This window comes from Rhipicephalus microplus, unplaced genomic scaffold, assembly GCF_043290135.1.
Source record: "Rhipicephalus microplus isolate Deutch F79 unplaced genomic scaffold, USDA_Rmic scaffold_107, whole genome shotgun sequence".
Taxonomy (NCBI): domain Eukaryota; kingdom Metazoa; phylum Arthropoda; class Arachnida; order Ixodida; family Ixodidae; genus Rhipicephalus; species Rhipicephalus microplus.
This window is the reverse complement of record NW_027464679.1, coordinates 169299-192894: the sequence shown is the minus strand read 5'-3', so window position 1 is coordinate 192894 and position 23596 is coordinate 169299. Positions and strand designations below refer to the sequence as shown.

The 23596-nt window shown below is 46.8% G+C and overlaps 1 protein-coding gene across 2 annotated transcripts in view; it reads left to right on the top strand.

Moving 5' to 3' along the window:
• Positions 1-22503, top strand: part of LOC119163531 (uncharacterized) — a 43393-nt gene extending 20890 nt beyond the window's left edge. The window contains exons 4-22 of one of the 2 annotated variants that reach the window (XM_075885264.1): positions 294-380; positions 1163-1274; positions 1433-1478; positions 2235-2413; positions 3463-3541; positions 4388-4494; positions 5490-5643; positions 6927-7056; positions 8451-8571; positions 9523-9566; positions 10130-10248; positions 11089-11201; positions 12023-12300; positions 15227-15551; positions 15988-16179; positions 17407-17636; positions 18618-18953; positions 20195-20609; positions 22133-22503. In XM_075885264.1, coding sequence (XP_075741379.1) covers positions 294-380; positions 1163-1274; positions 1433-1478; positions 2235-2413; positions 3463-3541; positions 4388-4494; positions 5490-5643; positions 6927-7056; positions 8451-8571; positions 9523-9566; positions 10130-10248; positions 11089-11201; positions 12023-12300; positions 15227-15551; positions 15988-16179; positions 17407-17636; positions 18618-18953; positions 20195-20609; positions 22133-22179 — 3114 coding nt within the window. In that variant the 3' untranslated portion in view covers positions 22180-22503. The remainder of the gene's footprint in view (positions 1-293; positions 381-1162; positions 1275-1432; positions 1479-2234; positions 2414-3462; positions 3542-4387; positions 4495-5489; positions 5644-6926; positions 7057-8450; positions 8572-9522; positions 9567-10129; positions 10249-11088; positions 11202-12022; positions 12301-15226; positions 15552-15987; positions 16180-17406; positions 17637-18617; positions 18954-20194; positions 20610-22132) is intronic. The other variant, XM_075885263.1, reaches the window with a different exon arrangement.
• The last annotated feature ends 1093 nt before the right edge of the window (positions 22504-23596 follow it).

The window sequence follows — 23596 nt, the reverse complement described above, 5'->3', positions numbered from 1 at the left end:
TGCACAGACACATGCACGGATAAGCGTAAGCAGGAACGAACGGACGGATGGAAGTATGGATGGACTGACGGACGCTTTGCCCCACTCATCATCATTCAGTCGGTGGATCTGTTGTGATTTTTTATAACGACACAAATACCGTTGTGGGCGTAGCTTGTACTTACTCTTAGGTCGTAACCGACTGTGGGAGTCTGCTTTGGTAGTGCCACCTTTACTTTCCACCATGTTTTTATTGAAGCGCGGTATGCTGTATCTACCTTCTTATGGTGTAATTACGCGTGCACTGCTTGCAGGAAGGATTTGCTATTGCTGTGTCCCTTCAAGACGGAACAATCATCTACGTATCTGGCTCCATCACATCTCACCTCGGCTATTCAAAGGTAAATCACAAGAGCGGTACCTTGCGTTCTGTCTGTTGTCGCCTGCTTCTCGTCCATTGGCAGCGTGTAGTGTTAAACGTCACCGACACTTTGAGTTTCAAGCTCTGGCAGTGAGGCTGCAACAGTGATTGAAGAAACCTAGCACAGACGGAACAGCTTCAAAACGCTTCACGGAAACATGAAAACTGAATGGGGTCAGCAAAGCCCGAAGGAAGGAAGGAAAAAAAAGTGGGGGGAGAAAGCAGGGAGGTTAACAGAAACATGTACGGTTGGCAACCATACGCTGAATTCATTAAAAAGGGCAATATAAATGAGAGAGAAGGGAGGAGAACGATACCGTTGGTATCAAATAAAGGTTTCACTAAGTGTCCTTGCTGTTGTGCTTGGCCGAAACTTTGGCTCTAAGCTGAGGCTTTCCTTGTTAGGCTACACCATGTGTTTTAGCGTGGAAGGAGGGCAGGTTCAAAAAGACTAGTCGCACTTCCCGCTAAACCACAACAGTGCTGGCCTCCCCTTCAAGTCAAACTAAACCCTTACCCATGGTTTGGGAGGCCACCAACAAGGGTTTACAAACACAGGTTTCTGTACCCAAAACGAAATTCTGCCGACACCCATGTACTATACTCTTAAACTGTATGATTTGCGCCCTTTCCCGTTGTATTATCTGCTCTAGAGTGGGACTTCTTTTTTTTTTTTGACGTTTCGTTCCTGCTGGGAATCCTTAATCTGACCTTCGGTTCGTGCTTTCTTCTTCTTGTCTTTCCCATATATTCTTCTCACAGGATATGCTGCTCGGTCAATGCATAATGAACTTCCTGTACCCCCGTGACCGCATCACTTTCGCCAATCACCTAAGCCACGGCCTCAACTCTTGGTTCAACGAGGACGCGAAAGGTATGGGCAATTCGCAGAGCCACCGCTGGTGGCAGCACACTTTGCCAAGCGCCACGGTGCAAGTCACCCCGTTTCCCGATTCAGAGCCACCTGGTGGCGATCTGCAAAAGATGCACTTATTCTTGCTTCTTCTTTCTTCCTCCTCCTCCCTCCTCGAGGTATTTGCCACAGCCGAAGCCAGAGCACCTTCCTATGCAGATTCAGGTAATCATACGCGTAGAACATGACTGTTTGACGTTTTCTCGTCAGCGACATGCTTCCACGTTAACTTCAAAACGTTATCATGTCGCCTCTATGTAGGCGCACGAGACCAGTAAGAGAAGATAAGCAAAGCACACAATTTTTGTTCGTTGGTCAACATGACTGTTAACCAGTTGAACGCTGCAGTATTACTCGGAGTTTGCCCAGTCATTTACAGGCGATTATGTGGTAATCAGATATACATATATTTTTCGGTTGTATTTCAACACTGTAGCCTGTAGCCGATGTTTCGACAAGAGGTCTTGTCTTCAAGGCTTCAACTCAGCGGCAGCCTTATCACATCAAGTTCCACCCTCAAACAAGGCAAGACTTCTTGCCGAAACGCTTACTCCAGCGGCAACCTGTGTTCGAAAATTCACACAGTGATTAAAGAGCGACTGTATGCTCTCTACAGACAGACTAGTCTAAAAGGCAATCTAAGGTACCTATAAATTGTCAGAGGTAACTTCATTGGACAGAAATTCACGCAGTGGTAAGAAATGCTCAGAAAAAAGAACGAATGTTTCTGCTATCACACTTACGCTGAGCACACAAACAGACACGTCGCCATTTTTCGCTGAATGTGCTCACCGTCAGTCGAAGCCACGAGTGCTCTGTCGTGCCGCCGAGGACCCTTAATGTCTACATCGTTGCCAGAACGGTGTTTACTTCCTCTGCTTCTCTCTTCTCGCTCGGCTACGACGACGTCCAAACGAGCAGGCAATACCAGAGCCTGAAATACGGTTATGGCATCTCGGACAAGAAGGTGCAGTACAAGCCGTTCCAGATGTCCGTTTACATCAAGGATGCCGCCAACGGGGATGACGTCAGCGTCGAGAACGCCTCCACCGCCATGTGCCTCGTGGTCACCACAGTCGCCATCAAGACGGCCTACAGGGGTGAGTCGCGAACGTCTGACGTCGCAGCCTTACACTGGTGTATTGTGCAGCGAAGCCGTCTCACGCTGCCTTGTGCCGTCGTCGTAGTAGTTATAGTGGCTTAGGCGTCACGTATGTCACGTGGCTTGAGGGGCGAGAGTGAGGCTCCGCGGAAAGGGGAACGGGCTGCCGGCCACCGGAAGTGGCGACGCGTAGGTCACATGATTTTAGGGGCTAGATAGACGCTCGGTGGAGTGGGTTGCGTTTCGTCGAGGGTGGCGAGGCATAGGTCACATGACCTGAGGGGCAGAAGAGGCTTGCCAGAAAGAGCTGTGCCTCGCCGAGAGGTGTGAAGTGCAGTAATGCCTTACCAATGGGTGACAGCTACGCTGTCTGGCGGTTTTCATGGTGTTCAACTGGCTAGATCATTTTTTGTCTATACAAGATTATGATTGAATAAGTTCGTTCCTGTTGGGGAACTCCCTCAGCTGATGACCATCTTCACATGTATACTTGTGATGTTAGTGATTGTACTCCTGAATTTAATTTTGAGTGTCACAGTCTTGTATGAAGCCTCAAGTGCGTCATAAGTGTCTCCCTGATTACATTTCCCGCAAAAGTTCACTCATTGCGACAAGCAATGCTTAAGCGTCATCGGTAGTGTAAACTTGCGCGAAGCTTCCTAGATGCAACCAAGACAAAATATAAATGGTGAAAGGACGGGGTACTCTAATCTTGAAAGCAACAATCACCTTTCACTGCCAGGAAGCGTTGTGTCGTGGTCGTTCTTGCACCCTCTTCACCAACCGTGCGCTACACCGAACGGTGCTTGATCTGAATGAATACGAATACGTAAGGCTGAACCTTGTTTACGGGAGACATTCAGCTCTAGTTATTGATATCAATATCTAACTACAGTTTAGTAGCTCCCAAAGTACTGTTTTCGCTGCGATTGGCAAGCGGGATTTTTGAATGTTTTGTCTTACGATGTCCAGCCGTAAACTAATAGCCTCAGTTATAACAATTGAACGTGGGAACAATAAACTAAGAAGCCGTTCTTTCTTTTACAGTGCCAGCGGAAACTCCCGCCATGACGTGTTTTTCCACACGTCATACCGCATCCTGCCATTACAGCCACGTTGATCTCAGGTGAGACTTTAATTGCCTTTAGAATGACGATACTGAGCAAATGAAGACATTCTTTATTCGAAAATTTCAACAACCAAAGAACCCATATGGATCAATGAAGACAGGAACCGATAACAATGTTATCTCCTGAAACTCGTAGAAATATAAAAACACCCAAGTATGGATGTACTGGCAGTCTATCGAGAATTTTAGGCAAAAACTGAAATATTCTAATAAGAAATAGCTGTTACGATACATCAAATTGCCAGATGCCATATCCGATGAAACCGTTCGCCTCTACTTCCTTCATCCCAACTGTTAAAATATCCTAAAGTAAACGTCATTGTTGTAATGTTATGTCACCTGCCATTTACCGAAGAATCATCTCGTTTACATACTCACTGAGATCTGCCCAAACAGGTCCGGCACCAAAAATTAAGCATGTTGTCTTACTCGCTCGTTGTCATGCTTTGGATCTTGATGGTAGTTGTAGCACCAGTGAAAGTGGGAAGAACTAAGCGTTTAAGACTCTAACGCATGGTTTCAGCCTCGAAAGACGAGTGATGAATATCACTGGCCAACTTTCAGATACTTGTATCAGTGCGTTAGCCTATCACGTCCACTGATCTCAGTGATCTCATGGTAAAGGGGGCTTTACACTAACATCTTCGTGGAGCTATGTTCTGCAGTGTAGATGCAGATAAAAAATGTGCTCACTGTGTAGTGCTGTGGGTTTGTAAACAAACTTTGCAATGATGAGTAGTTTTACGTGACAACATTGCTATACGTCAACTTTGCAGTGATAATAACATCGATTCTAATTCTTACAATATCTCCTAATCATGTCACATTTGATGCCGTGTGCAGCGCTGCAGTGTACCTTGGATACTTGCCTCAAGATATGCTGGGCCATTCGGTGTTCGATTTTTACTGTCCGGAGGACATGGAGTTGCTGAGGGACATTTACGACTTGGGTGAGTGTACTTACGCCTTCCCAGTGATCACATCAGGCACCCTAGTGATCTACATCACTTTCAATGTGGTGACACTTAAATACCAGTGTTGTTGAACGGAACCGTGGTTCAGATCAAGAGCGACAGGTGGCGCTATTATTCCTTTAAACGCTAAACATTTTTTTTTCTGGCACGCTTCTACAACAGAATGACGAGTATTTTTTACTTACCCTTAGCGACGAATCCCAGTGCTGATTCCAAACAGGGCATCAATGTGTTCCATGAAGTTCTTTGTGGCGAAATGTCAATAGGAGCAAGCTAGTGTACTCAGATTCCCTCTTGTACTTCTTGTCGTCGTTTTTTTTTTAAATCGGAGCATTTCTTAGTCGCACGTTGTCGAGCGTCGGCGTCGGCGCCGTCTACACCCCCACTGCACATGCTCGCGTCTCGTGACGGCCCAGGAAGACATCCGCGAAACTGTCGCTCCCCTCTCCCTCTCTCGTCTCGCAAGGCTGACGCAAGCAGCGTCTGCTAGTAAAAAAAAAAAAAAAAGACTGCTCGCGCTGCTCAACCGTTGACGGTCACCCCGTATATGTAGGCACTCGATCGTCGCGTTTGTCATTCAGTTAAGGGCGTCTTTACTTGGCTTTCGCTTGACGTTAAAGGCAACGCTTCTCAAGCTTCATTCAATAAGCAAGAATAATAAATACCAAATAACAATTAAGCATTGCCAGACCATACGCAATTGCGCAACATTCACGCGATACACCCGTCACTCTGCGGCGGACTTACTCCAGTTCCCAGGGATCCGTGGGAAGATGTGGGTGGTATTTGTTACAGCTGTTATTCAGTTTGCTGCATAAATACTGAAAATAGACGAAGAATAGACAGGGACCACCCTCATCATTAGTTGTGTGCATAGTCTAATGCGTTAATATAACGAACAGCAACCAGAATGAATGGAATTTTTCTAAATTGCTTTGTTCTTTGTCGTGTTTTTTTTTACCCTCTCGCAGTGATGAAAGAGCAAGGCCACTCTTTCAGAAGCAAGCCGTATCGTTTCAGGGCGCTCAATGGTTGTTTTATTAAGCTCGAGACAGACTGGTCCTGCTTCATCAATCCCTGGACGCGAAAGCTTGAGTTCGTCGTCGGCCAGCACAGGGTTATCGAGTGAGTACACGTTTGTTTCTGTTGGTTCTCTTGTTTCGCACGAATAAGCTCAGCAGTGAAACAAGCAGTTAAGCGAAAAGAAAACAGGGTATGACCTTCAAAGGCCTAGATCACGTTGACACTCTACAAATGTTTATCCGACGAAATGCCTGTTTTTGTGTTGGCAGCGACATATTTGGGGTTACACTGCTGAGAATTACAATGAAACGCTGTCGTGGCATGTACATCTCGATATCGCTAAACGGTAGTAAGTAAAGTCCATAGCTGTCTGCACCTCATGTGGTCTTGCAGTGCTCCCATGATGCGGTATGCCATGATACTGTCATGTTTCATGAATAGATCATGACCTAGCGACGGTGTCATGTGATGACGTCGTGACATGACGCCGGTAGATGTGACGTCATAGTGACGTCATCGTTACGCCAAAATTTTCGGCGTACTGCGATATTACAATGACGTCATGAGGCAAAGTTATCACATGATGAGGATTATATTGGCGTCACTCATGTTAACGCCGCCGAAGCCGCGAAGTGTAATGGTCACTATTCTTGCTTGATGAAGTATCGAATGCTTTTGTCTTAAAAAAAGGACCCACAACAAAAATAAGTTAACCAACGATTACGATACTGCCTAATGATAGACTACCACATTCTATGAAAAGTCGTGAGGTACATGTCTATACTTTTAATTAGTTTCATGTTCAAAAGGCCCAAGTGGTGAAAGTAATGTAGAATGACCGCCTTGGTATTATTCCTTGCATCTGCTTTTCTTGCTACTTAAGACATTAGACCTGCAACTCACGCCTCACTTGGACGCCACACATCTGCCTTTCTTACTCACGACTAGACTATCAGCTGCGAATTCTTATCGGCACGATCACGCCTCTCCCTTTCATTTTTTTAAATACTTACTGTTAAGACAGTCCACTTCGTCACTCATCGTGCAGTCACTACGGCTTCCTTTTTAAATATTTTAGCACAGTGATAGCATGCACTGATAGCATTATGTGAATACAAGTATCGATGTTGCGTCTCTCTTTCATCTCTTCATTGTCCCGTAAGAAATATGTTCATTGTTATTCGCCATAGTTTGTCAATGTGACCCGTAATCTTGCTCTTCCTTCTCTCTAGTACTTTCCATTTTCAGTTTCTATTTTCTTTTCTCTACTTTTCAACTTTATGCTTCCGGTTGTCAGTTGCAAAACACCCTCTTTGTTCTCTCTCCCTTTTTCGTTTGCGCCTTTGATTTCAAACCGCAGTAACAGTTCATAATGACCGCAACAGGGGCCCGAGAAACCCAGACGTGTTCGCCGAGTCGTCGACCGAGCACTTCATGGGTGACCAGCCCATGACGGGGGAAGCCCACAATAACAACAGACTCATACAGGAACAGATCAAGGACATCCTTTCCCAGGTACGGATGCGTGATGGACCTCGGTGTGGCGAATCCACTACCACAATGCAGATTTCAAAAATACGAAGCATTTAACAGTGTGGTTTTGTGGGCCATTTGATACATCACGTAAAGGTGAAGGGTACCAGGAAGGTTTAGACGGGAGCACAAGAAGATCGTCACTGGGGCTTTCTGGAACACTTCACTTTTACGGATCACTTCAGGAGCCGGGGCGGGCTATCGTGTCCTGTTTCTTTTTTTTTTAATAAAGTGATGAAATAGGAGAGTTTGGTGCCGTTATGGTGGCACCGGCTACTCCTTTTCTCCTAATAGGCAATATATGCCGTAAGATTAACAATGAGGGCACAGAATGCGAACCTGTACAACATACGATGTGAAAGTACACATTAACAAAACTTCACAGGTCACCTCACATACAGTCAATAGGTTCATATGTTCCGCACACAAGGTCCTCAAACGACAGTTCATATTCACCTAATAGATACATATGTGCATCATGTCATCTGCTGTCATTGCATGGCGTCACTTTGAGTCAGGCAAGCAAAACCATGTATAGCGTAGTAATGTACAGAATATCCATGTATAGTAAGGCAGGAAAGGGAAATGAGAGTGAGGAAGGAAGACGGTAAGACAGAGCATAGCAATGTATGACATCACGCAGGCCAAATCTTGCATAGATCAGCCACTTACGGTATAGTACAGTAAATGGGCGAATAAGGAAGTGATCGCGAGGATGAGGGGAGAAGGTAGAGCATAGCATAGTATGCACAGCATAGCATAGCATAGCATAAGGCATGCATAGTATAGCATAGCCATGTGCAGTATAATATAGGAACGGATAAGGAAGAGAAGCGAGGTGCGGAGGAGAAACATTGGCAAGCCAGCCATATTGGTCAGGGATTGTCGACCACAATGGGGCCTACGTCGTAGGCGATTCGCGTGACGTCACAAAGATGCGGGAGCTACGCTCAAAGAGTCTGTGCAAACGAAGAAAATATATTGTCTTCCTGGGAAGTCTTTAAGCAGACGGATTATACAAGAAGGGGCCAATCTTAGAAGAATCAGGTTGCCAAAAAGCGTTGAGCATTCAAGAAGTTTCAACGTAGCAATCTGCACATTTATTCCCGGACTGCACCGGTTTTTCTGTTTTATTTGTCTACAAGCACCAGATTCCTCAATGTCTCCCGCAAATGTGCGCTCAGGTTTAGTTTCGGAAACGGCAGTCCGCAGGGCTTGAAAAGGTACTCAGCGAAGACAATTTCGTTTCCGAACACAGAATTTCGGCTGCATTTCCTGTTTGAGTAATTCAATTATGCAGATGCTCGGGTGCATGCAGGTTAGTTCGCATAAATAACTTACAAAGAGATAACCACCTGTTTCGATTTCTGTCACAGCCCGTGAAGCTTCGAGAGAACAGCAACATGCGCCAGCGATCCAACAAGAGGCGAAAAGAGCTCGCATCTTTCGTCAGCACCCTCGTCGGAGAGATGACGCACAAACGAGTCGCCGACAAAGGTAATGCATGCTGTACCCTCATTCCGTAATCTTTGTAGTGTAAGACATAGATGCTTTAACCAATGATGCAAGCAGATTTCAGCGTAGTAAGTAACAGGTAAGGTTTAGTTGAATTTTGTCCATCCACTCTCATTGCCGATGTTTAAAGCGTCAGTGCATGTAACCAATATAAATTTTCGTTATTTTTACGCAGTGGATGTCACTGGATTTTTTTTCGAGCTCTGCAATGAATAGCCCAGGGACTACTTAAAGCATTTAGCATTTCTATTGACAGCGCATCGACTGCGCATTCTCCTGTAGTATAAATAAAAAAAAAAACAAGACGCCACTGTTGTGCCATGCCTGTCCTAATGTACCGCCCATATATATTCGGATAGGTGTTACAGACGCAAAATGAAACACGTCTTCATAGTGCGTTCAACAAATGTTCACCAAGTTTCCTCTCTGGTCGCTGAAGTATCTAAAATCAAAAGTTATCTAATCTCTCACGATGCTGAAACGCCTTGCCTTATATTACGGACCTCTGGAGCAATGCTATGCATACGACGATATGCCCTCATGCATAAAACGAAGCCATCAGCTATGCAACGACATCGATAACGTGAAACACATGCCGCCGCATTTCGTACAATTCGGTGTTATTTAACGCGCACTGAAATTGCACAGTGCACGGACCTCTAGTATTTCAAGGTTCGAGTCTGAAACTACGGCCGGAATCGAACCCGCGACCTGCGGTTCGGCAGCCGAGCTCCGTAACTGCTACACCACCGCGGCGCACATGCTAAGCAAACTTAAACACCATCTCGGCCAAGAGCAAACTTTCATAAAACAGTGTGACGTTATACGTGCTGGAGTTTCGCGTAAGCATTGCAAAGTTGATGACTTACACATATTCAAGTAACACAAATATGATTTTTTCTTTCTTACCTTCCCCTTGCTTCATACATCCAGGAGAGGAGCAAGTAGCCGCAACAGCTGAAGGATGCACATGTTCCGTGAGTAATATTTGAGATTGTGCGTGTTTGTGTGCGTGTGACAGCGTATTCATTATATTTGTGCCCTGGTATCCTGACGATACTTTTGTAATTTTATGCGTCATGGTACGTGAGGCAACTTGGGTTAGCCAAAGAGGATCATAGGGGAATTTAATCATGGACTTTTCACCTAACGAAGTTGAAAAAAAAAACACGTGGCTTATTTATCTCGAATGTTTATCTCGAATGTATCGTATTTGAAAATATGTTCTACCTATATATGTTCGAACTGAGAGTAACGCTTCTTACAGTGCAGTCAGCACAGTCGACGCCGCAAAGGTAAAAGTACGTGAAATACCAATTGACATTCATGGAATTTCAGTGTGCTTAGAAAGATGACCTATAACTTTATCAAATGTAGTGGCAGCGTAGTTACATTTAAAAAGTGCGACTTTCTGGGAGAAAATAAATTCAGTGTTTCACATTGCACTACCCACGATCACTTGCGAAAACAATTCTTTTTCGCTCAAAAACTTTGAAGCCCAAGTTGAGTAATCTTGCGTTTTTCTTGTACCTGAATCCAGGACCTTGGATCGGTTGTGATGGGGGAGATTTCACCGCACCAGGAACTTCACGACTCAGACCCTTCAAGCGAGTCGCCGCCAAACATCCAGGAGATAAGATACCAAGAAAATATTGAGAGGTGAGTTGCTATGAGATGTGGCTGTTTACACGAAAAAAAAAGTGAAAGGCTGTAAAGTTGCGGGTGAGCAGCCTGTGAAAAATTACGATATTCTTCCCTTCAATGTAGAGGAATAGTTTGTCGTCACGTCTTGTGCCATCTTGCGGAAGACACTATCGGTCCTTCGATAAGAGTCAGTGTTGTTCTAACCATACACAGAGGCCAACACGAGCCAAACATCTCCGATATGCCCTTATTTGAAAAATTATTAATGGCACTGTCTTCCAAGAGATTGGGGAACGAGAATTTTTATTGCGGTACGGTAGGAGTTACAAAAGGGCAAAAAATGTGTACCAGCTCCCGTTAGAATCTTTTAAATACGAGCGCGATGCGTAAACTGGGACAGGAAAGACATTAACAAGCGCTTCCTTGAGAAAGTTGAGCGCTTGCTCGTGTTGTTCCTGTCTCTGTCTACGTATCGCGCTCGTATTTCAAACAATCAATCACCAGTTCACCCAATCGATCATCTTGATGAGAAATTTACTCCGTGTGCCTGTATATCAGCAGGACTGTTGGTTAATATTGGGATCCAACATGCAATATCTGGCTTGGCAAGGAGTTGTACTGCTGACCTCGAGTACACGGGTTCGATTCCCTGTCACCGCAGCAACATTCTGACGGGTACCCCGCGATAATTTGTGGGGTTTGACATGAAAATCCCAGATTTTAATTAAAGTTCGGTATTCTCGGTTATCAAAATAATTACAGATTTTTATTGATCATTCTAACGGATTTCTTCAATCTTTACTGATGAATTGCCGTCGAATTACAAAGAAAGAAATATACACTTTTCGCGCGCAGATTCTTCGCGAGCAATCCCAAGACAAATTCGTCTGACGAACCGGCAGAGATGAAAATGGACAACGATCGGAATTCGCCCGAGAACCGCGAGGAAGAGGCTATCAAGGCCACAGGTGAGTGATGTGTTTTTTTTTTCATCCCTGTGATCAAGCTGAAAGTCTTCGTCACTTTCAAATCCAAAATTATTGTAGGATTCAATCAAACACATATTTTGATATTCGTGTGCTCTTTTCTGTCGAACGTGAGGGCAACCTCAATCGAAGAAACCCATCACGAGGTTGTCTTGCAGTTACATGTGGGTTTCGAAGTCAGGTTGTTGTGGGTAGCGAGTTTTGCACTGTTGCAATCGCACGCTAATTTCTGAGCTAACTAAAATAGACCACGTACAGTTAAATGATCGCTATCTTTTGTTTTCTGATGTCGTACAATATTCTCTGGTGTTCGCGCATGAAAGTCTTTTCCTTCATTTCCCTAATTAAACGATCTTAATAATGAGGAGAGCTTGAACGTGTGTCAAGGCTATCTGCACGAAATCCAAAGTGGCAAAATTTTTGAATCAAATAAATATGCTTAATCACTATTTGAAGACACAAAGCGTTACCTGTATCTTCCTTCACCGTAGCCTCGTTCCTACTGCGAAGCTTGTTCGGGATCTACACTATTGCTGTACGGCGCTTTTTCTGATAAATTGCTTCCCGCATAAACCAAACGCAGAATAAGAAGCACTCCGGCCTGTCTATATGCTCTGAGTCGTTAGACGTCACTGATATCTAAGAACGAACTATCCCAAACAGAAGAAACTTCGGCCAACACACTTTCAACGGCACTTGTGCTCGTGTGTTGTGCCGGCTTAGATATCGATGTGGTTCCTTTGAACCTCCATCGATAACACCGAGGGCGAACCCCACGTCACGATGCTCCCCCCTGTGTGCAGCTTCACCGCAATCCTCCGAAGACAAGTCTGCCTCGGACTTCGCGGTTGTCGACAGCAACTACGCCAGTGCTGGAGGCAGTGGAGTGAGCGGCATTGGATGCGGAAGCGGCAGTGGCAGCGGAAGTGGCAGCGGAAGTAAAGGCAGTGGAGGAAGCGGTGGCAGCGGATCCGGCAGTGGTGGCGGAGGCAGTGCTGGCGGCGGCCGTAGTTCTGACTCTAAGAGAAAGCACTCTTCAGTCACGACTGGCGACTCTGGAAATGAGTCCTTAACTGTCAAGGTGGGTTACATGGTTCTTCTTAGGGATTAAAAAAAAAAGGCGATAGTATTTTGCCAGCCTTCTTTCGGGCATAGCGTCGCATTTTCAGCGCACCCTAATAGACACTAAGGTATTTAGAATAACGTACTATATGTAGTTTCTAGTGAAGGAACACGCCACCTAATACTTACGCATTGATATTGCGCCTCAGATATGCGTAACATTTCATTTTTGATCGACAATATTCAGAAGTATGAACGCAGCCACCAGTTCATGACGGATGGGCGTTCAGCAAGCGTTTAAACTTTGGCCGGCTGGCTGGTACGCGTCACAGACAGACATACAGATCAAAATTTCTGCGGTGAAGTATCTGAGGAAAGCCTATCGTTTTTTTTCAAAAAAAGGCACGTTTGTTTGAATGTTCTAAAGGCAACTAATAAGTCGACGTTGTTTGTGGAAATAGTGGTTCAGAAACCTCGTAGTGGTATTTTTGTGCCAAGGAAGTGCTTTTTTTTAAAATAAAATCACGTTTTAGTAGTTCCACGGTGCACGAATACTTTAGGTGATTGAACGACGCGAAGCGAGCGCTTGGCGGGGAGGGACTGATTATGTTTTCGTTTGCGGCGTGCCGATAGATGGCTCACCCGACTGAGGATCGTGGCGGGCTGCTGGCAAATTATACAAAGCCCATGAGCGACGGTTTTCAAATCTAAGAAAACCGGGTAATCGTGCAATATCGACCACGTGACACGCATAGAGCGGTGCCGCGAAAGAGAGGGTGATAAGGGAGGAGGTTGACGATGCGGCTAGAGTGTTGTGGTTACGATAAATGAGCGCCGCTACTTTCCTACATCACTGGGCTTTCCTACACCGAGAAGGGGGGGAGGAAAAGCCGGGGCATAAAGCCCCTTTTTACCGGGGCAAAGTTCCTAGCGCCATTTCCCAGGCTCCTAGCGAAGAGCATTATCGCGCAGCCGATTGTCCCGGCATTCGCTCACCTAAAGTATGGACCCATTCTATGTTTGTAAACACAGGTAGGTCGATGTCGACATTATGGGTAAAATTATAGCGACGTCCGCGCGTAACTTCCGCCGTAAGCGCTGAGGGCCGCGATGTGCGCCAACAAAGAAAACTAAGTTGTGAGACGCGACTCACATTCAACCGTGACGCACCTCGTCGGCATACCGTTTTTTTTTTTCCTCGTTGCTTGACTGAGAACACCACATGCACCATTGAAAACGCAACAGAACCTGTGGTAGGCAGAGCGTCTTTTGCCTACATAGACAGCGCCACCGCGTTTTCGTGACGTAAGTCCGCTGGAATTTGTCTGTTCTTGCACCGTGAGTGGTCGCATCGGGTTAGCGCCTTTCAATTTACCTGCCTCAAGCGGAACGTGTCACGTCACCCTTGCCGTGCACAACATTTCCCGGCCTTACTGCGTGGCCGCCTGCACTTGTAGCAGCAGAATGAAAGTAGCGGGAGCAGCAGCAGCAACGACTGTCATTGAACGATTTCCTGCCATGGCCTGCGAGATGACAGACTTGCTTGGTTTCACTGAGCCCCGCTAGATGGCACGACCCGATGAGTGTAACCAGAAAAAAATTGAACTTTTGAACCACTCGCGCCATTTCCCCGTAATAACGTCAGGCGGTTCTCTTTTTCCATGAATCAAACAGAAATGATCAAGCAGCATTTTTGTTACGTCTCTTGATGCACGGAAGCTTCTTTATTTAGTGCAGCTAGTTCGATTACTAGTGACTAATTATAAGTGGTACTTCTCAGGTTGTGCGAATGTCTTACGCATAGCGCATGTACTCTCGTGCATTTACACTCATTTATCGGTAAGTAGGGCACTGCTGTTGATAATATTAACATTTTAGACGTTGTCATGCATTCAGCTTTCGCTCTGACGTAAGTTGTTCTTTGACTCTTTTTAAAAAAATATTGCAGCGTTGCATTTGACAAGAAGAAGGTAGAGATGTACAGTACCATTCTCTGTTCAAGGGCACACTATACAGTGAGCACCGCTGATATTACCAGCCCTGTAACAGTAAGTAGATAAGAGAACAATGTTCACGCGCGAACTAGTCTAACAAAGGAAGTCAAAAGTTTCAATCAGCGGTGGTCTTACGCAAATCTAAGTCACCATGATTTTGCAAGAAAGTGTAATCCACACATACCATGCACGCAAATGTTACATCTTGCAGCAGACACGTCTGTCTGTGACAGGAAGGGCGCTGACTTCAACTATTTTAACAGCGAAGATTTTTTTAATTTATTGATTGATTTGTGGGGTTTAACGTCCCAAAACCATCATATGATCGTGAGAGACGCCGTAGTGGAGAGCTCCGTAAATTTCGACCCCCTGGGGTTCTTTAACGCGCACCCAAATCTGAGCACACGGGCCTACAACATTTCCGCCTCCGTCGTAAATGCAGCCGTCGCAGCCGGGATACGATCCCGCGACCTGCGGGTGGGCAGCCAAAACGAATATATATATATTTTTTAATGGTGGAGCTCCAATGTTCACCGACCGTCACTGGAGTCTCTTAATTTTTGTGTTCCTAATTGAAACATAAATAAAGAGAGCAAAGTTTTCCACATAAATTTTGGCAGCAAGGGGCAGTGCAAGTACTACTTCATATTTAATGTAGCAACTGTTATTCCAGATACTGTTTACAACATGTCACACATAGTTCAATATATAATGAAAATTTTGCGTCGAAACCGTAACGTCATTACGTAAGTGTCACGTCGTGGTTTTCAATCAATGTACATGGCATCTTATTTGGCTGGCCACATCGTCGATACGCTTTTGAATCTCGCAAGTTTCAATGGTCGAAATTCCTGGCGGGAGACAGCCGTAATTCATGACGTAACAGCTAACCAGCGCGCAAAATTCAAGACGCTGTAGTTCACAGTGTCTGGCGTCGGATGGCGTGTGCAGGAGCAGCAGATGCGAGCCAGCAGCAGCAACAGCAGCCGCAACGGCAGCGCTGGAGCCGCGAGCGTGCAGGACAAGTACCCGCCCTGCCCACCGCTCACCGAGGAGGTGCTCCTGCAGTACAACCGACTGGCCTACAAGCACATGAATAAGCACCAACAGCCCCAGCAGCAACATTACCAGCCGCAGCCCGGTATGGGCAACGGAGGCGGCGCGACCGCGGACGACCACAAGGACAGCCACCGGCTCAAGCGCAGCGGATCGCCGCTCGTCAACTCAAACCTGCACAAGCACAACAAGTCGTGCAGGGAAAGCACGGTGGCAGACGGTAGGCAAACAAACACTCTACGTACAACGGCACTGGTAGAGTAACCAAATTCGTTACCAGGACAATTGGTCCATAATCTTTAGGATCTCTTCAACACTTTTTCAGCATAGTCTTAGAACGCTGCCGATTAGTTGTCGAGGCACCTGAGAACATGCGATCCCATCGTGACCGCCAGAAATTGCTCGATCTTCTCTCGACACATCATGCCATAAACTGAAATTATACCATAAGCCGAACTCTTCGTACACACACGCACACATATATAGTTGTGATGCGTAACGTCGAGTGTGTAGCCCAGGTTGTGCCTAGCTGCAACATAGCGTCCTGCGCCGATGACAGGAGTCAACGAGCGCATAAGGACAAGGCTTCTTGAATCTATGCTTCGCTACGAGAAGTGAACTGCCAAGAGTGACCGCACATTCTTCGCCACTCGCAGGCTCGGCAGCTGGAGCAGCAGCTGCGTCGGCTGCGCCATTTCCTCCACTGCTGCACGCCGCCGCATCGCTGGTCACCTCGCAGCAGGACAACGTGGCAGCCTTCGTCCCAAACCTGGCCATACCCACTTACACCTACGTGCCCCTAGGGGGCGCGCAGTCGACCGCCAACAGCACGCCATTTCTCATACCCGGTATGTATAGAGGCATGTAGCATTATCTGTGGTTCGTTCAAGTACTGCACTCTTTGGTCCGTTCGCTCTTGGGTGAGCCGGCTACAACAATGCCCGGCCTTAGTTAACTTTTTTTGCGGACGACCGACAAAAATTCGCAACTATCAGGCGAGGAGCTATACTCCCATTTGCGGTTTTTCGTTGAATGCTCCAGTTAGTTTCTTATCTGACAGCTAACTGCGTGAACAGAATGAATGAATGAATGAATGAATGAATTAACTTTATTTAAAGTCCGGCAGTTTTCACCGGGCGAGGTGGGGGAAGAAGGGATTAACCCCTGTCCCTTCCCACTCACCGTCGATTATAATGGTGGTGCCTCAGGCGAGCGCTCGAAGTCCTTGGACCCGGGCGGCATCTTATTTAGGTCCTTCGGGGCGTAATGCAAACAAGAAATAGGACACTGCAGACGACTCAGGAACATGTGTGTCCTATCTTTGTGTGTCTCTTGTATACATCAGAAATAAATCACTGACGTTAAAGCACCTTGAAAACAACTTGTAACGTATGTTACAATGCATCAATTCCAGTGACCCACACTATACGACAAATACGTTTACTGTTCTTGCTTCCGCTTCGCGCAGAGTTGGAAGCCCCGCTAATAATTAGCAGATTTGGGCTTCTTTTTTCACCGAGTCTCTTGTGGAATTCTCTGGTGTCTTGGCGCGTTTTTGTTTGTTGCTTATTTGCATTTTTTTCGTCAAATATAGTTAGCGGCCAACACGGTCACCAATAGCACGATCATCGTTCACTAATGGCGTGTTGTCGACGACTTTCAGTAGTTGAGTGTTGAAGTCGAACATACGTTGGGCAACCAACCAGTATCGTTAAGCATACACTGGCATACGTGCATTCAGTCCAATGAAGGTATACCTTGTAGGCAATGTTAAAAATTAAATGTGGGCTTTCACTCATAGTTGCGTTTTTTTGCTTTTTTGCCGTACAAATCAATTAAGTGTTTTTTCCAGCTCCCCTTTGTATTGCAGTGACATTTTTACTATATCTAAAGATATTTTCAAGAATGGGAAAATTAGTCGTTTGACTTTTTTTTGGACTTCTTCGCGAAAGTCGTACGGCATTTTTGGGCTTCTTTTGTGATGGTTATTTGCTCGTTAGCATCTGATTACTCTCATTTCACGGATACTAATGAGTAACTAATGAGTGGTCGTTGCCCTTCTTCCTTTTGTGCAGTGATGTACGTGGGTGGCGTGCCACTGTACCCTTCGCTGCCGACGGGTGATGGACCACAGTCCAAGGGCATGTGGCAGTGTGGTGCCCTGCCACTCATGCCTCTGTGGCAGCAACCGCCTGTGAACGGAGGTACCGCCGGCGCACAGGAAGCGACCAAGGCGGACGCCAAGACACCAGGAGCTCCGACGGGGGCCGCCACCGAAAAGCACTCCGATAATGCTCTGAGGAAGGTGAGCGAAAAAGAGACGTGAGATCCTATATTATCGTTTTCGCGTCTTTTTTTTTTTTTTTGTCAAATGTACGTGACACAGGACCTGGGCTGTAGACTTACTCAGATTGATTTTTATAAACCGTGCGAGACAGGTTCAGTAGAATATGCTTGAAAAGCAAGACGTGCGCTAAATATAAACTTATATTAGTCCGCAAAGCCATAGTAATTATACTGACAGGAAAAAGGCAACACGAAAACTCCTGCACGCGAGAGCCATGGATTTCCAGAGGTTGAACATCCGATCACAAGGACCAGTTTCACTGTCGCCACTTTTCAACAATTGCGAATCAATTTGCAACGGTGGCAATAGGAATCGTCACTAAATTTTTTTTTCATTGCCCGATGAGATGTCAATGAATTTTAATTCTGCTAACTTGGAACCAGATTTTCACAAGTGAGAACTTTTGGAGACGAAGCGAAGACTTAAAATAACAGCTGATCTATTTGGCAGGTATTGATGTTAACATAACGGGGCATGCAAACATGGACCCAATAGAGAAGCCATGACACCACAAACAACAGCGTACGTGGTTGCGTTTGTGTTAGCACGCCTAGTAATTTAAACATAATCGAAGGAAGTAGGCAAAATATTACAGCTAATATTGACAAGTATTTGATTGCTGCGTAAACTACGTTCCTAGTTGAATTTTGGGTAAGCACTAGTGCATTATAGCTCCGGCAACACTGTGCGTTAGCGTCCTGCTCCATTCATTCAAGCTGCGAGGAACAGCAGGCACTTCAGTTTGTTTTGGTAGGGCCCCACATTCGCACACGGTAGGCATTGACTTGGTGTCCGAAGAACAGCGGTAGACTTATCTACGGCGTCTCTAGGCAGGCTTATTGCTATATTAATGAATTTTCTTTCGTCGTCCGAGTCCCGGGACACGACGACCGAATGCACTATAATTGCTGTTACAAATAAAGCAACTGTTTCTTCCAGGCCCTGCAAGATGGGGCGGACAAGACAAGTGGTCCAGCGACCATTACGGGCCTCGGCGACGGCTCGGCCAATGGTCGACGGAGCAGCAGCAATGCCAATGGCGGCACCGAAGTGGGGGGTTGTCCGATGCGACCCTTCAAGCCGTATGCGACGGGGTTCGGCAACGGACCCTCGGCTGGAGGCGCCAATAAGTCGGACGCGGACGAGCGGCGCCACAGCGAAAGCACCGACAAGGACATGCACCAGGACGACTCCGTGTCGCTCTCGTTTGGATCATCCTTCTTCGAGAAGTCCGAGAACTCGGAAAGTCAGTTCTCATCAGAGAAGTCTTCTGAGGTACGCATAGTTTACTGTTACTACCTCGGCACCTGTCTCAACAAAAAGCCGTGCGCAGAAAACCTGGCAACACTTCCGCAGCGTGTCCGTGTAGTGCTAGAAAGACAAACGGAGATTTGTTTGTTCGGCGGGATTAACATCTGCCGATTGCTGGTTCAATAAAACCTGTAGCTGGGTGATTTAGTTCATATTTGAAGTTAAAGTGGGTTTGCGCAAATGAACACGACTGAGTCACCAAGAATGATCAGAGGCAGGTCGTTGTTCATTCTTTCTGTATCCCAGTTGTGTTAATAAGCGCACACTAGTTTTACCTTCAATGATTGACCATTACCAGACTTGTAATCGCGAGTGGTTGGGTTGTTGGCACCGGAGTCCTGATACGGAGATCAACCAGTGTCGTCTACTTGTTCTTGACTCTATAGCTCTTCTTCTGCTGTCCGTCGTCATTTTGTTCCAACTAGCCCACTTTGTCACACTACATCAACTAGAGAAATACAGGAGTTTCATGGCAGGAACGAAGTGTATTCTACTGTGTTTTCTGTTGTAAACCTTCAGCAGATGTGTGTTCGTAAATTAGTAGCCTCTATAAATGTTTTGATTCATCAGGGGTGCCCATAAACAGTCAACGGAGTATATACTGATACCAACATTTGAAATTATTGCATTGTTGGTATAATAAAAGTACTGGCGTCAAGACCACTAAAATGTGTACCGTGGTTGCTCGGAACGCATTTATTACACTTTTATTACCACTTTTTTTAAAGACATGCATTCGGGCTCTATATTGAGGAGATGCTGTCACACTAACGTGTAAACACAGAGGGATGCAAGTGTCTCACTGGGACAGTGACTCTTGACGTCCATGCATCACTCTGTAGGATTGTGTTAGTTACACGTGTTGCACATAGACCATGACAAGTGAAGCGACATCCAGTGGATGCGATAGCAATTTTGGCTTCATGCAGGACGCAGCCGTGCTGAGTCTTCAGGATAAGCACCGTTGGGGTGGGATCATCTTGCAGATGTTTGGCGACGATAACTTTGAAAATCAAACTAATGTATTATACATATTTTCTTTTTCAAGTGCGTGAAGAGCATTAACAGTACATGCCAAGGAAACAAGAGACTTCCGTGGTGTCCGTTATTCTTGTTTTCCTTTAACTCCATTGCGCATGCCGGAATACAGGACAAGCTAAAAATATTGTCGACGCTATGCATGAACTTGTTTTCTCCTGGTGTAGGACACCGACTCTGAGATGAAGGACCGTCGACGCAAGCAGCCCTTCCGGGCTGTGCTGCGCGAGCCGCACTGGACCGAGGGTGTATCGCTGACGGCCGACCTGGTCTACCGGTATCAGATGCGGGCGCCCGACGCGGCAGACGTGCTGCGCGGGGACAAGGACAAGCTGCAGCGGATGCAGCAGCCGAGGCTGGTCAACGAGCAGCTGTCCGTGCTGCAGCTCGAGTTGGAAGACGCACTCGAAGATGAGCCTGCTGCAGAGGACGAGCCCATGAGAGGAGGCGTCAAGGTCCGCTCGCCTTCCGCGGGACTCGGGTCGTCCAAGTCCGCGACGCTTCCGGACGACACAACGGAAGCCGCGGAGGCACAGGGCTACGCCATGTACGCCATGGAAGAGGAAGACCTCACGCAAGTGGGTGGGCACTTTATTTTGTGTTGTGCATGTGAAGTCTAAGTAAAGAACGATTGAGTCGACAAAAAGAAAGATTTCACAAAAAAAAATTGCCCGCAGCTTCCCTCGGGGAACACTGAGGAGGATGCGGACCATATAATTGGTTAACGGGGTGTTAAAGTGCGACTTACTTGGGTCGATGGCTAAATTGGTTAACGTGGTTGTGAAATGGGGTGTTAAATTGCGACTTACTTGGGTCGATGGCTAAATTGGTTAACGTGGTTGTAGGAGGGGGTGTTAAATGAGTGAACACGTACACACGTATGCGAAAGGGCGGCGCTGGTCGAAGGGACGTCGATCATTGTGTTTGTGGATTCGTTGGAATTCATTTCACCGCGACCTTGGACGTCGACGCGCCGTACAAACCAACCGACGAGCGGCAACTGAGCGAGCGAGCGCCGACCTTGAGTATATATACAGCACGACGGCGCATGCACTGTCAGCTGTTGAATGTTCTCGAAGCGCGACGCCACATGCGCGTCCACTGGAGAATCAGGAGAATTGTAGATGTCGAACGCGGTGTGTAGAGGAGGAAGGGTGCACAGATAGTGGAGGAGTGAAGCGCGCGCGGTGTGTAGAGGAGGAAGGGATGCACAGATGGTGGAAGAGTGGGCGACGGCGCGACGGCGCATGCGCGCGCGTCAGCTGTCGAATGTTCGAGAAGCGGTGCGGACGGCGCGGACGGCGTGGACGGCGCACTACAAGGCGCGAGTATAAGATGCTTCCGCATCTAAAAAGTCACAGCTTTGCCGCAAAGGCGAAGCAATGAACGCGATCGCAACAAATTGGAAGGTCACGCGCAGAATGGAAAGCAGGTCGAAACGTGCCCCGCGTTTCTCACGCACAAAGGACGCACAAGACGTACTCACAGGTACAGATTAACGCGAATAAGCGTCTCAGTTGTTACTTCGCTGTGTCTGAAAAGCGCGCCCTTTTCGCAAACGGAGGTTGTGCAATGATTTTAGTGACCTTTGTGCGCCCGGTAACTACAACAGAATCGTTCCGACGAAACTCAAAGGCTAGCCAAGACGTACGACTCCCCCCACTGCAAGATAAGGGCGCACGATCGAGCGTACAATATACGATACAGAGTGACAGCGTTACACAAGCTAGTCAAAGGGCTGCTTCGCATCTTATAACGACTGTAGGTATAGCAGAGGTGGTTGAAGTGCCAGTATGGACACCAGAGAGGAAAAACACGAGAAGTATGCACTGACTATCACTGTAAGTATGGAGTTAACGTTAGTTATATTGCTGCCAAGTTAGGGATGTTTGTTCCATCATGCAGAGAATAAAACAGTGGGCGAACGCAGAACACCGACCAACTGGTATTTTGTAGATGACAGTAATACATTTGCGTAATGCCGCCTAGATGCATTGTCTAAAGTTCAACTGAAATGCTCATGTACTAGTTGCTCACTCTCACAGCAGTTACATTATTGCGAATTCGTGCTAACAATGATCTTCCTTTTTTCCTTCTCCTATCAGGAGATCACGGCGAAGGAAGAACGGATTCTCTCCTCATACGACCCTGACTTTGCTCTTGCCGACTCTGACGCTGAATTTTGATTGGTAATCATCGCGTTTCTCTATCTCATTGGATCCAGTTCACCACACCTGACTTTCTCGTGAAAAAAAAGTAAAGGAAATGAAAGGAAGAGGGGTGGCCCCTCTCTTCCTTCTGTCTCATCCGCCTACAATCATCGCGCAGCGAACATAATGCCTCACGGACGGCGAGCATTCAAGCTTCCCGTCCACGCGTGCCGCGCTGCGCGCTCCAAGTGTAGTAGCGCCTGTTCATCGACAACCGTGCACGTCTGTTCGTATCTTCTCCGATCAATAAAGACCAATTACCGCAATATCGGGCTTGACTGGATTAGTGTCTCCAGTTGCTTTGCTACGCGGTTGTTATGTGTCATCGAGTGCCTGACATCTGATGACGCCATGAGTGTGTACAACCAAAAGGACGTGGGTAGGCTTGTCAAGGGGACAACATCCCGGGGGTTTTGAATTTGTGCCCTTTAGGAAGGTTGCTTTGCCATGCACCCTAGAACTAGGGCGTTCTATAGCAAAAGGCTTTCAGAAACACTCCGCTGTAGGTCGCCTTCTACGCATGGGCCTCAGAAAGATATTGTCTTCAGGGGTGCACAGCTATGTTACATCGTCATCGTATTTGGCAGGAGGGGGGGGGGGCGCTGGAGTGGTTTGGGTGAAGTCCAATTGATGTGTCCTAAGGGTCGCAGATGCTCCTTTTGCATCCCCCTGCCGACGCCCATGCTTCACAACCTTCTAATTTTTTCAACACCCACAGAAAAGGGTGTCAAGAAATATGTATTAGAGTGTAAGCGCCTAATGCATTGAGATCTACCTTGGGTAAGTTGTGTGGGCTTACCCGTTGCAACGATGAAGAGCGGCAACGAAGTTTGGGCTTTCGCGACTCCGGGAGCTCCGACTTCTTGGTAGTGTTGATCACTGGCAAGAAATATCGCGAGATGGTTCTCGATGCGGAATATATCATTGGTACCGAGGTGAGTACCTTGCCACCTGTTTCCGTGGTCCCTGCAAGTCGTTTTACCAAGAGGTCATCTGAGGTATCACTGGGCACAGCTGCACAGTTGAAGTGATTCTCTGTGGCTGAGTCATTAGAACAACGCCCTTCACGATGTTCATCTTCGGTAGTGGTCTCTGGCCGGGATGAGCTTCGAGTCTGGTAGCTGCGAAGAGTCCCGAAGTTCAAGAGGTGAACTGGAGTGCACAGCTGCAGCCTTGAGCTACATCCAACCGCAAGTGACCGCATTCGTTCACGGTGTGGACTAGACCTGCAACGACCAGCTCCACAGAGCCAGTTTGCCCTCCAGAGTACATGGCGTTTCCACAAAACAAAGTCAAAGGGTGCTTATGACTGACTACCATGACACTCCCAGTAACGTCCCCAGAGACGATTTCTGGAGC